The 13231-nt window shown below is 46.0% G+C and overlaps 1 protein-coding gene across 6 annotated transcripts in view; it reads right to left on the bottom strand.

Annotated features, from left to right (window-relative positions):
• Positions 1-13231, bottom strand: part of ELMO3 (engulfment and cell motility 3) — a 42069-nt gene that overhangs the window by 27942 nt on the left and 896 nt on the right. For 4 of the 6 annotated variants that reach the window (XM_058154910.1, XM_058154909.1, XM_058154908.1 and 1 more), the window contains exons 2-7: positions 9957-10043; positions 8589-8703; positions 7478-7518; positions 4971-5043; positions 4047-4097; positions 90-259 (exon numbers count right to left, since the gene is read on the bottom strand). In XM_058154910.1, coding sequence (XP_058010893.1) covers positions 90-259; positions 4047-4097; positions 4971-5043; positions 7478-7518; positions 8589-8666 — 413 coding nt within the window. In that variant the 5' untranslated portion in view covers positions 8667-8703; positions 9957-10043. Of the gene's footprint in view, positions 1-89; positions 260-4046; positions 4098-4970; positions 5044-7477; positions 7519-8588; positions 8704-9956; positions 10044-13231 lie in introns of those variants that run through there. The other 2 variants (XM_058154913.1, XM_058154914.1) reach the window with 1 other exon arrangement.

The following is a 13231-nucleotide window of genomic DNA, read 5'->3' as shown; positions in this document are numbered from 1 at the left end:
CCACCAGTGCCCGAGGAGCTGCAGAAAGAGAGATTAGAAGTCACGCCAAAAGCAGCAGTGAAGCCCGCTTCCGCCCTGAAGATACTCACTTATTATCTTCTTCCACAATCAAGAAAAGCTGATTCAGGCCATTTCTGCTAATAAACTCCTGAGCAAAGGCCACATCCCGGGACAGGCTGGCCAACTTCTTCAAAGAATTGGTCTTCACGTCCACACTGTTGCTTTGAATACCCCCATGCAGTTTTGCTGCCTCTTGATCCTGCAAGGAGATATTTTGTGGTGGTGGGGGGGGATCAAAGAGGATGATATAGCCACAACTTGGAATATTGTTGCATTCCATTCCGGTCACATTGCTCAAACAGGAACAAGTTCAGAAGAGAAAGAACATAAAGCCATCCAAATTGCTTAGAACTAGAAGCAACTTAGAACTAAGGAGAAATTTTTTGACAGTCAGAACAATAAATCAATGGAACAACTTGCCGGCAGAAGTTGTGAATGCTCCAACACTGGAAATTTTTAAGAAAATGTTGGATAACCATTTGTCTGAAATGGTGTAGGGTTTCCTGCCTGGGCAGGGGGTTGGATTAGAAGACCTCAAAGGTTCCTTCCAACTCTGTTGTTGTTATTATTATTATTATTATTATAAATGGAAGGCCTGCCCACTCTGAGGAGGTAAAATACAGGTAGTCCTTGATCTACAACAGTTCGTTTAATGAACGTTCAAATTTAGAACGGCACTGAAAAAAAAAGTGACTGGTGACCTTGTTTCACACTTACGGCCGGTGGTACCCATGGTCACATGATCACAATTCAGGCGTTTGGCATCTGGCTCATACTTACGACGGCCGCAGTGCCCTGGGATCACGTGATCCCCTTTTTGCAACTTTCTGACAAGCAAAGTCAAGAGGCCAAGCCAGCTCCACTTCACGACTCTGTTACTGTCAGCCTGCCCCAGATCAGTGTTTGAGAAAATAAAAACCCAACTTCATCATGTTGAAGAATTTGGTAATCTTTATCATACAAGTCTGGATGCGGTGAAAAGCAAAGCTGGAACTGGAAGTAAATCAAAACCCCAGAGTCATATTCTCTCCTGAACCCTCCCCCTACTAGAGGTCATACAGTAATAGTCCAATCTCTTCTTTCTCCTCAGCCACGTGTAGTTTCACTTCCGATATTCTCCCTCTGTCAATCTTCTGAATGGAATGTGGAATCAGCAGCTGCCGTTACATTCACGCGCCAACACAATTCAAACCTCTGGTTTTGAAAATGGCATTTCCCCCCTCCCCCACATACAATGTCAGCCGACGCTGGGAACAGTGAAAACCTCCCCCCCTTCTCCATAAAGCATGTAAGACAATCAGTAGAGCAAACTTTTAACAAGGTAATAAAATAGTCAGATAATCTAGTAGGAGAAATACACTAAATTAAAGCGGAGGCTGACAGTTACTGACTTAACATCTGCAGCGATTCACTTAACGATTGTGTCAAGGAAGGTCGGCAAAATGCGGCAAAATGCACCGGACAAATGTTTCGCTTAGCAACAGCAGTTTGGGGCTCAATTGAGATCGTAAGTCTAGAACTACCTGTACTGGTGGCTATTTTATGGCATTGAGGGGAAAAAATGCAATAATGCACAGTGTGGAAAAAGGGGTAGCTTGGCTCTTCCCACAGAATCAAAATCAGAGGTGGGTTTCAGCAGGTTCCGACCAGTTCTGGAGAACCGGTAGTGGAAATTTTGAGTAGTTCAGAGAACTGGTAGTAAAAATTCTGACTGGCCCCGCCCCCCCATCTATTCGCTGCCTCCCTAGTCCCAACTGATTGGGAGGAAATGGGGATTTTTGCAATAACCTTCCCCTGGAGTGGGGTGGGAATGGAGATTTTACAGTATCCTTCCCTTGGAGTGAGGAGGGAATGAGGATTTTACAGTATCCTTCCCCTGGAGTGGGGAGGGAATGAAGATTTACGTAATCTTTCCCTGGAGTGGGATGGGAATGGAGATTTTACAGTATCCTTCCCCTGGAATAGGGAAGGAATGGAGATTTTGCAGTATCCTTCCCCTGCCATGCCCACCAAGCCACACCCACAGAACTGGTAGTAAGAAATTTTGAAACCCACCACTGATCAAAATCCTTGTCGATCCAATGACCGGCAATAGTTTAAGGCCACTAAAAGAGTACTTATCCTCTCGGCCAGGTTAACTGCAGAGCACAATCAAGGAAGGAAGGTTCTTTAAATGAGTTGAAACAACAAGAAATAAGCCCCCGATTACAAAAAGCATAAGAAGCCAGATAGGAATTCCCCAGCTTTCCTTTTATTGGTGAGTTCGTGAAGAGCTCGGGTCCTCTCTGAAGCTTCTGGATTTCTTTTTCCCAATTTGTTTGCACATCCCTCGGGCTGAAAATCCACATCTGTATGATAAGTCCGTAGCAAGCTGTCTTATCTGCTGATCGTGCCTAGAGAGCCTCTTCCTTTTTTCCTCTCTCAATCTCAGCACAGCCTCTAGTTATATAAATATATTTGCATCCCGTTTGCCAAAATGGTAGGAAAGTAGGTAAGTTTTGCATTTGTATCAAGGTGATTTACCCACCCCAAAAAAATAACTAAATGAAATCAAGAACTGACTCAAGGCAACAGCAAAAGTTACATTAAAGCAACGGCTGCAAGCTCACATTTGACTAAGACGCTGAGCTTGTCGATCGAAAGGTTGGGAGTTCAGCGGTTCGAATCCCTAGTGCCGCGTAATGGGGTGAGCTCCCGTTATTTGTCCCACCTTCTGCCAACCTAGCAGTTCGAAAGCACGTAAAAAAAAATGCAAGTAGAAAAATAGGGACCACCTTTGGTGGGAAGGTTAACAGCGTTCCGTGCGCCTTTGGCGTTGAGTCACGCTGGCCACATGACCACGGAGATGTCTTCGGACAACGCTGGCTCTTCGGCTTTGAAACGGAGATCAGCACCGTCCCCTAGAGCCAGGAACAACTAGCACATATGCGTGAGGGGAACCTTTGCCTTGACCTTTTTAGGGAGGGCACTTCCTAAAATTCCCAGTGAACACATCTGGAGGAGTCTAGGTTGAGGAAAGCTGTGCTAAAACATCAAAAGGAAAATAACTGCAGCCTGCCTTGTTGCTGCTTCTATTATGCGCCTAGGAATGGGCATAATAATAATTTGCTGTTAAGTATGGGAAACTTAAACAGTAAGGACTGTGAAATTTAGCCAGAGTAGCAAGAACGAAAAGCAACCAAAAAGCATTGATATAAACAGAAGGTAAAAATAGTAGCCAGGATGTGGGTATTTTTTTTAAAATGTTCTGTAGCCTCTGTTTACTTTTCCATGGATTTCCTCCAAGTAAGGAAGAAAGAAGCAGTCGGAATATGTGTTAAGGGCTATCATGATAAGAAATTAGTGACCTTTGGCCAGCAACATTCTCCATCCAATCATTAAAAATAAACAAATGAAAGTCAATGGAGGAAACTGCATGATTTTACAATAAAAGCCTCAGGTGAAAGTATTCTATTTTTTTCTTTTTCTTTTTACGATCTCTTGCTTCGGGGTGGGGTCAGCACAACTGAACTGAGCTGAGCATTTACTGGCCGGATGCCCTTCCTGACTCCTACATGGAGCTCACAGCAGATATTTTCTCTTTGGGCCCTGAGAGAGAAACATCTGTCGCTGCCTAGGATTGAACTCTCAACCTTCCGAGTGGGAAGCAAGGGTCTTCACTTCTACCCACCCCACCCCTGAAAGTATTTTATAACACAACCATAAAACGTTCTCAGCTTCCTGTATTTGCAAAAAATAAAATAAAATAATGCATCATCATTCTAAGGATGTGCGTAAATGGAGGAGCCAGCAAGATGCAAAGGGGTTATCTCGTTTTGTTCTAATGATTAGTCTGCAATATTTGCAAGATGACAAAAAACCCAGTAAGAAAATAAGGGGGAAAGCATTCAGAAATCACATGCTTGGAATCTACAGCTTCTATAATAAATATCGTCCTTGAGCAAAGACAAAATTCGGAATGTTTTCCCATTTACAGGGAGACCTACCGGAGCAGTTGTCAACTGCAGGATACTCCCATTCTTAATTTCGCCACGGTTCTAACGAAACAACAGACAAGAAAATAATTGCACAATCAAAATCTCAAAACACTGAATAAAAACAACCAAAGATGTACTGGTTCAAATCGATCTTCCAAATTTCTATCTTGCCAACATTTTAACTAGCCTTCTAGGAGAACTGAAAAATAAGAGGCAGAAAAAGTTGTTTTATTTACGGTAATCATTCAATGTCCATCTCTCTCTCTCTCTCTTTTTTTTGGGGGGGGGGCAGGCTATTGTTCTGTCCCCCTCCCCACCTCACAGAGAAGACACAGAGATGCGTGTCCCACAGTCCTTTATATTTATAACAGATCTGACTTTCTGTAGTGGATGACAGACTTGGCAGCAGCAGTGCAAAGGCCTGCCAAGTTCCGAGTTCCTTTTCTCTTACGGAGACAGAAGCCCACGTGTCTAAAATCCGTTGCCAATTGCTCACAGAAAAATCCTTTGCACAGTCCAGGCCTTTTAACTCCCAAACAACTGATCTGCAGTTCACACGGTAGCTTTTTGTCCATCACAAGGGCCAGATGGCAACTCCACCCGCTTTTATCCCCTGTGGAGTGTGGCTCAGTGACTCAGCAATCTCTGGGCCTGCCACAGCTCTTCCTTTGCTGCGCACGCTTATCTTTTCATCGCTGCCTCGGGTCAATCCAGGATTGATCTTCAGCAGCTGGAACCTGAGGCAGTGCCAGAGAGGAGGATCCTGGAGAGGGAGGCCTTGTCGGCTCCTCCCCATCACTCTTAGAATCATCCTCCTCCATGAGGACAGGCTCGGGGGGCGGGGGGGCGGAATCACAACAACTATAACCTTCCTTGAAGGCATTTTTTAAAACACCAGGCTGGTCTACTAAACTCTTTCTCAAATGCACTCACCAGTTCTGTGATGTAGGCTTGCTGGCCATCCACGTACTGCAGAGCATAGCGCTCGGAATTATTCAGGTTCCACCTACATTAGAGACAGACAATCGGAGTTTTGCCAGGGTGCAGAGATACACACACACCCAAAAAAAGTGGGTTGTTTCCATCTCCCAGGAAAGAAACTGGATGTCGAAGGAAATAAGTCGTCTGAATCATGCAAATGTTTCCCCTGCTACTTAACTAAGTTTTCTACCAAGTTTAATCAAATACTTTGTTTGCCTGAAAGGAACATGACCCTCAAAAAAAAAAAAAGAGGGGGGAGAAGGGAATTAAGGAGAAATTATACATGCCTATGTTTGTGTATATACACAAGCACACCCAGACTGATGGAGTAAAATTCTGTGCAATAGCCTACTCAGCCTTTACTAGTTCCTAAAGGTGTTTCCCTACCTCCATAAACATGTTGTGCAGGTGGAACCAGAAGTCACACTCCAAAAAAAGAGAAGAGGGAGGACAAAATAACTCTTCATACTAACTGAATTAACTACCGATTAAACTTCATTCTTTTACAATGAGGCTCCAATTTGTAAAATCGATTCTTGCAAGGATGTAAATGATCTAGTCTTTTTCACAGATACGAAACTTCTCTTGTCTAAAACACATCTAAAACATAAGAAGAACGAACGGTTGCAGGAACTGAGTTTGTCTAGTCTAGTGAAAAGAAGAAGTAGGGGAGACATGATAGCAGTGTTCCAATATCTCAGGGGTTGCCACAAAGAAGAGGGAGTCAAGCTATTCTCCAAAGCACCTGAGGGCAGGACAACAATCATTGGGTGGAAACTAGTCAAGGAGAGAAGCAACCTAGAACTAAGGAGAAATTTCCTGATACTTAGAACAATTAATCAGTGGAACAACTTGCCTCCAGAAATCGTGGATGCTCCAACACTGGAGGTTTTTAAGAAGATGTTGGATAACCATTTATCTGAAATGGTATAAGGCAGTGACAGCTAACCTCTTCTGGACCGAGTGCCCAAAGTGCATGTCCGAACTCCCCAAATGCAATGTGCACACAGCCCCCACGCATGGGCGCGTGGTCCCCCGCACATGTCCTGCCCCCAAGGAAGGCATGCAGTCCCCCTGCATGTGCCCCACGCACATGCATGTGTGCCCCCATGCCCCACCCCCATGCATGCATGTGCAGCCCCCCGCACGCACCCTGCCACCACGCATGCATGGCAGAGACCCGGAGACCAGCTGGCTGGCAGGAGGCACCTGCGCATGCGCAGTGGAGCTGAACTGAGGCAATGGCTCACATGCCATTGGAGAGGGAGCTGCATGCCACCTCTGGCAAGCGTGCCATAGGTTCGCCATCACGGGTATAGGGTTTCCTGCCTGAGCAGGAGGTTAGACTAGAAGATCTCCAAGGTCTCTTTCAACTCTGTTATTCTGTTATTATATGGACAAGTACAGACCTTTAATTCCAGCAGGAGGATGGAAGAGAGGAGGAAGAGAAGGAAAGGGAGTGAAGAGGAGGTGAAGGGGGAAACATCTAGATCAGGGGTCTCCAACCTTGGTCCCTTTAAGACTTGTGGACTTCAACTCCCAGAGTCCCTCAGCCAGCAAAGCTGGCTGGGAGTTGAAGTCCACAAGTCTTAAAGCAGTGGTTCTCAACCTTTATAGTGCTGCGACCCCTTTAATACAATTCCCCACGATGTGGCGACCCCAACCGTAAAATTATTTTTGTTTTGAATTTATCGCGCCTGAAACTGTATTGGCTAGCGATCTGAACTGCTTGCGATTGCCTTGAGGACGGAGGCATTAAAGCGGAGACTCCTCCCCTATTAAGTTTATCGCGCCTGAAGCCAGATCAGGCTAGTGATTGGGAGTGATTGCAGCTGGCTTGAGAGGGAGACATCAGAGCAAAGATTTCTCTCTTTTTTAATTCATCGCGCCTGAAGCCGAATTCGGCTAGCGATTTGAACAGCCTGCAGCTGGCTTGTGGAGTCAACCATTGGAGCGCGATTCTTCGACTCGCAAGTATACTTCCCATATTTCCGATGCTCTTAGGCGACCCCTGGCAAATCGTCATTCGACCCCCAACGGGGTCCCGACCCACAGGTTGAGAACCGCTGTCTTAAAGGGACCAAGATTGGAGTCTTAAAGGGACCAAGATTGGAGACCCCTGATCTAGATAAATGCCTGCTATCAGTAGTTTGGGGTCATCATTGATTTATAATAGTGCTTCCCAACTTTGACAACTTGAAGTTGTGTTCAAGATTCAAGTTCAAGAAAGCTAAAATGTATTAACAATAGAGAAAGCAGACAGGCCTCCCTTAACACATATTTAATAACTTAAAGCGGGTGTGGAAAAAATGCGGTAAGCTTTTGCGAACATCTGGCAGGGAACAGCTTCTGCCTGAAACTCTCCTGCGAATCAACCTCAGACTTTTTCTGCTGAGCTGCTACAAAGCAAAAGCAAAAGCCAAAAAGCAAAAAAAGAAAAAAAGGGAATAGCTACTCACACTTCACAGACTTCTTTCACAACTGCTGACAAGGGCTTCGCCTGCAATTAAACATAAACGGCATGTGAGGCTTTCCACGTGATTGGAACCTGTTAAGCAGAGCCGGTGCACGGAAAATAAAACTGGGCACCTCTGAGTCGGCACAACTCTTCCATGTGACCAAACGGGTTAAAAACAAAAGAGGTAAAGATCCTCTACCACAGCGATGGCTAACCCAGGGGTCTGCAAACTTGGCTCTTTTAAGATTTGCGGACTTCAACTCCCAGAGTTCCTCAGCCAGCAAAGCTGGGAGTTGAAGTCCACAAGTCTTAAAAGAGCCAAGTTTGCAGACCCCCTGGGCTAACCCTTTTCTCTTTTCTTTTCTCGCGCACATGAAACAGTGTGCATGCTTGCCGGCACCCATAATGCAATGCGGGGGTCCTTGTGCAAGTGCGCACGACACCCCCCCACTCCCCCATGCATGTGTACGGGACCACCCCATGCTCCCCCTGCCCTCCATTTTTGTTTTATTTGCATTTATATCCCGCCCTTCTCCGAAGACTCAGGGCGGCTTACACTGTGTTAAGCAATAGTCTTCATCCATTTGTATATTATATACAAAGTCAACTTTATTGCCCCCCCAACAATCTGGGTCCTCATTTTACCTACCTTATAAAGGATGGAAGGCTGAGTCAACCTTGGGCCTGGTGGGGCTTGAACTTGCAGTAATTGCAAGCAGCTGTGTTAATAACAGCAAGACTTAGTCTGTTGAGCCACCAGAGGCCCTCCATGCACATGTGCGTGCAACCCCCCCCGCCCCACCCCATTTTGGGCCTAATAGGCCCCCCTGCAGTCTTCTGGGCTCAAAAATGAGCCATGGGGGGGGCATAGTGCCCCCCATGCTACCCTCACGCCTATGAGTGTGACGCCAGCCCCCGCACGTACGACATCCCCACCCCCCACACATGCACACTCGTCTCCCGCATGCGCCCCCCCCGCCCATCCTGAAAATCAGCTGCCTGCGGGAGGTGCGCACACATGCACGGTGGCTCTGAGCTGGGGGACGGCTCGCGTGCCCGCAGGAAGGACTCGGTGTGCCAACTGTGCCCTAGGCTCGCCCTCACGGCTCTACCTGATTCAGTTCTATGAGCTGAGGAATCGCACCCATCATCTGCACGGCGATTTTGACCACATCTTTGGAAGGAGGCATGGTCGGCCCTTCGCTGGGTTGACCAGGTGGGTCCTTCCTGCAAAAGCATGAAGATGTCCCTCGTCACATATAAGCGTGACAGCGTTATAGGAAGGAGAAATGCTATCCAGGCAACGGAAAGGTTTATTGCTATTTGATAACACACAGGCAATGGAAGTTATGCATACAGGTAATCCTCGACTTAGAACAGTGACCGTTAAAAGTTACAACGGCACTGGAAAAGGCCATTTATGACCATTGTTCACAGTTACGACCGCTGCAGCATCCCCACGGCTATCCGTCATTCCGATTCGGATGCTTGACCACTGATTCACATTTATGGCAGTGTCCCAAACTCACGCGATCCCCTTTTGCCGACAAGGGGAAGTCGGTGGGGGAAACCGGATTCACTTAACAACCGCGTGACTTAATTTAACGACGGCAGCAATTCACTTAAGAAACTGGGACAAGGCTCGCTTTAACACGTGTCTCACTGAGCAACATACATTTTGGGCTCAATTGTGGTCGTACCATCAAGGATTGCCTGTATATGCAAAGCTGGGCATTTGTGCAAGGGAACTCGCTTGGGAAATTGATTCACAGGTTGCATGCTGACTTGATCTGCGCCCTGGCCAGCAGATCTGGCAGCAGATTCGGACAGTGAGGAGGTCAGGGAGGAACATGGGCCAGTCCTGGAGTCTGGGGAAGGCTCTGACGATGACTCTGCATTGGAGGCAGAGAGGGGGCCAGGGCCGTATGCCAACTCTCAGCTAATCTTCGGAATCAGACATCAGTGAGGCACATAAACAGCTGGAGCCTGTTCCAAGTATGCGCATGCACAGTTGCCAGAGGCAGGGAACAGCTAAAGAACAAGGGTCGACTCAGGAGTAAAGCCACAAGTGGACGGTGAATGGACCCTCCCATAGGGAATAAAGAGGAGCAAAAAGGAGTCTGCAAGAGACAATTAGTTCATTTGGGTGAGGATCCATTCCTGCATTCTTGCCAAGTATTGTCGGTTACAGTGTGGAGTCTGAAAGATATCGGCCAGGCCACTCTCTAAGCCTGATAAAGGTCGGTAATTGTAAACTATCTTGAAAGGCTGTGGGAGAGGAAAGACTTTGCTGGAGAGGAATTCACCATAAATTAAATAAAAGTGGTTTATCGGGACGAGGACTCGGCTTCGTGCTGCTGGGGAAGCCTAGGCCAGAACACATAGGCACGTGCAAACTGAATTGTAATTGACTTGCGTTTCTCTCAAAAGCTAACATGAGCTTAGGTTCGTGATCTACCAAACGATTCCAATTCCATCACCTGCAAAGGAGAAGGAGGATCCAAACAGCCCTCCTTCAGAGATTCAGACGGAAAAGTAACTTTGCAACCAATCCTCACATTTATGGCCTGTAAAGCAAAGGAAAAGCTGAAGTAAGATCCTAAGCACCGTCCAGGTTTCGCTTAGCGACCACTTCACTTAATGAACAGGTTGCCAGTCTCTAGTGTGGTCACTAAATGAGGATCACTTAAAAACAGGTGGGGGAGGATCACTTAAAAACAGGAGGATCACTTAAAAACATCTTCCCTTCCCTTGGGCCAAAAAGTGCTTTTTCAGGAGCCAACTGGACTTTCTAGTTTTGTTTTGTTTTTTTGAAGAGGTTTCGCTTCTCATCCAAGAAGCTTCTTCAGCTTCTTCAGACGGGATGGTGGGGAATGGATGGATTTATATTCCTTGCAGACAGCTGGTCATTTGCATCCTTTTATAGAGTCATTGAGACACTTGGAGGCTTATCTGGGTCCTCAGGGTCACCTGAGTGGCGCTCCTGGTTCCTGTAGTCTGCAATTTTCTCTCTCTCTGGAAATCCATTCTTACACTCACACCATTCAAAGGGGGTTCATCCCAAATTTTTATTTATTTATTTATTTGTCACAACAATATACATAGGTATCACACAAAAAGATTATACAGTATATAAACATATATATGAGGCGATATAAGGAAGTATAAGCATATATATATATAAGAAGAAAAAGAAAAACAATAGGACAGGAACGGTAGGCACGTTTGTGCTCTTATGCACGCCCCTTATGGTCGGTCCTCTTAGGAATGGGGTGAGGTCAATAGTAGAAAGTTTTTGGTTAAAGCTTTGGGGATTATGGGAAGAGACCACAGAGTCAGGTAATGCGTTCCAAGCACTGATGATGCTGTTACAGAAGTCATATTTTCTGCAATCTAGATTAAATTGTATGGGATAGCTATGACCTGGATGATTGAGAATCTCTACAGACTTTTAGCTATGCAATTTGGGATGAACAGCCTTCCAATGGTGTGGGAGTAGGAATGGATTTCCAGAGGCCCTGTTGTGGTCCATCAGCAGCCGGCAGAGCCGGCAACGGAGTCGGACAGCGATGAGGCTGAGGTGAGGCCAGGGCCATCGGGGAGTGAGGTGCAGACTCCAGAGCCTCCAGAGACTGATAGTAGTGAGGCAGAGGAACAGGAGGAGCCTGTCCCTAATGCATGCATGAGAAGAGCTGCCACAAGGCAAGAGCAGCTAAAGCAAAGAGGACGACTCAGGAGTAGGGCCAAGAGATGATTGGCTCCTCCCATAAGGCTTAAAACAGACCAGCAACAGCGTTTGGGCTTTGCCGGAAAACAACGTTGGTAACTTCGTCTTCTGCTTCGTCTACGTCTTGCATTTATTTTTGTGACTTCTGAACGTTTGTCCAGAAAGGCCTTTGGCAGTTTGCCTAATTGGATCAAAGTTTGCAAGAGGCCTGAGGAATTTGTGTTGGGAGGAATTTGTTTTAATTTGAGTTGAACGACGCTGGGAATGAAGTAATTCTCAGCTGTTCAAATAGAATTTGTTTATTTTTTCATGGACTGAGTTTCTTACTATCTACTTGGGCCTGGGTCACAACACAGACTACAGCAGTGCTTCTCAAATAGTGGGGCGCGCCCCCCAGGGGGGATGCGAGGCTCCGTAAAGGGGGGCGCGTTTGACCTCTGTAAAGGGGGGCGCATTTAATAATTATTAATTATTAATTATTTAATAATTATTTACAGTCGCGCGGGGGACGCGAAAAATGTTTTCTTCTTCCTAGGGGGGCATGACAGAAAATAATTGAGAAGCACTGGACTACAGGAACCAGGAGCACCATTCAGGTGAGCCTGAGGACACAGATAAACCCTCAAGTGCTTCCAAGACCCTCTAAAGCAGGGCTCCCCAAACTTGGCAGTTTTAAGAGACTTGTGAACTTCAACTCCCAGAATTCTCCAGCCAGAGCCAAGCTGCTCTGAAGGGATGCAAATGACCAGCTGTCTTAAAGGAATATAAATCCTTCCATTCCCCCACCATCCTGTCAGAACTGAAGAAGCTTCTTGGATGAGAAGAGAAATGTCTTAAAAAGGAAAAAAAAAAACAAGGAAGTCCAGTTGCCTCCTGAAAAAAAGCACTTTTGGGACAACCATGACCTGGATGACTGAGAATGTCTACAACCGTCTCTCCCCTTGCATGACTGAAGTGGGCCTCAAGGAGAGGCCTGGTCAATGAGCCTTCGCTGATGTAAAAGGCCCAATCCTAGGAAAAGACTCGGCTACTTTAAAGAGTTGCTGACAAAGCCCGATTTGGGTGCTTTTTCTTTTTTTAGAATCAAATTCAAAATGCTCCACAACTTTACTTGGAAACCATCATTGCTCACTTGTTCCCAGAACTCTGCATGCCAATGAGAAGAGAGAGAGAGAGAGAGAGAGAGGAGGAGAAGAAGAGGAAAGGCACTCAAGTCACATCTTTTCTGACAGGAGCCACTGCAGAGAATTTTATTAGTCGGAGAAGGGAGGAGAGTTAACTAGAAACCCACAAATGGATCTAATTCTAGGAACCGGCCCTTTGCTTAATGATTAAAAGCAGCGTTTGTCACTTGGATGATTCAAGCCACTTCCTCTTAATTCCATGGAGAGCTGGCTGGCCTGCTTGGCATTCTTCCAACCAAGCGCCTTTATGGAGGCTGAGACATCACTGAATACTTTAAAACAAAAAAGTCTCAATGAACTTTAAGAGAAGAGAAGAGAGTAGAAAAGAAAGAGAAGAGAAGAGAATAAGAGGAGAGGACAGGAGAGGGGAGGGGAGGGGAGGGGGGAGGAGAGGAGAGGAGAGGAGAGAAGAAGAGTAGAAAAGAAAGAGAAGAGAATAAGAAGAGAAGAGAATAAGAAGAGAATAAGAGGAGAGGAGAGGAGAGGAGAGGAGAGAAGAGGAGAGAAGAGAAGAGAAGAGAAGAGAAGAGAAGGAGAGGAGAGGAGGAGGAGAGGAGAGAGAGAGAGAAGAGAAGAGAAGAGAAGAGAGAGAGAGAGAGAGAAGAGAAGAGAAGAGAGAGAGAAGAGAAGAGAGAGAGAGAGAGAGAAGAGGAGAGGAGAGGAGAGGAGAGGAGAAGAGAGAATTTTCTATTGGCCAAGTGTGATTGGACACACAAGGAATTTGTCTTGGTGCATATGCTCTCAGTGTACATAAAAGAAAAGATACATTCATTAAGAATCATAAGGTACAACACTTAACAATAGTCATAGGGAACAAATAAGCAATCAGAAAACAATATCAACA

The sequence above is a fragment of the Ahaetulla prasina genome, chromosome 12 (assembly GCF_028640845.1).
Source record: "Ahaetulla prasina isolate Xishuangbanna chromosome 12, ASM2864084v1, whole genome shotgun sequence".
In the NCBI taxonomy this organism is placed as follows: Eukaryota; Metazoa; Chordata; class Lepidosauria; order Squamata; family Colubridae; genus Ahaetulla; species Ahaetulla prasina.
This window is presented reverse-complemented; position numbering and strand designations above follow the sequence as displayed.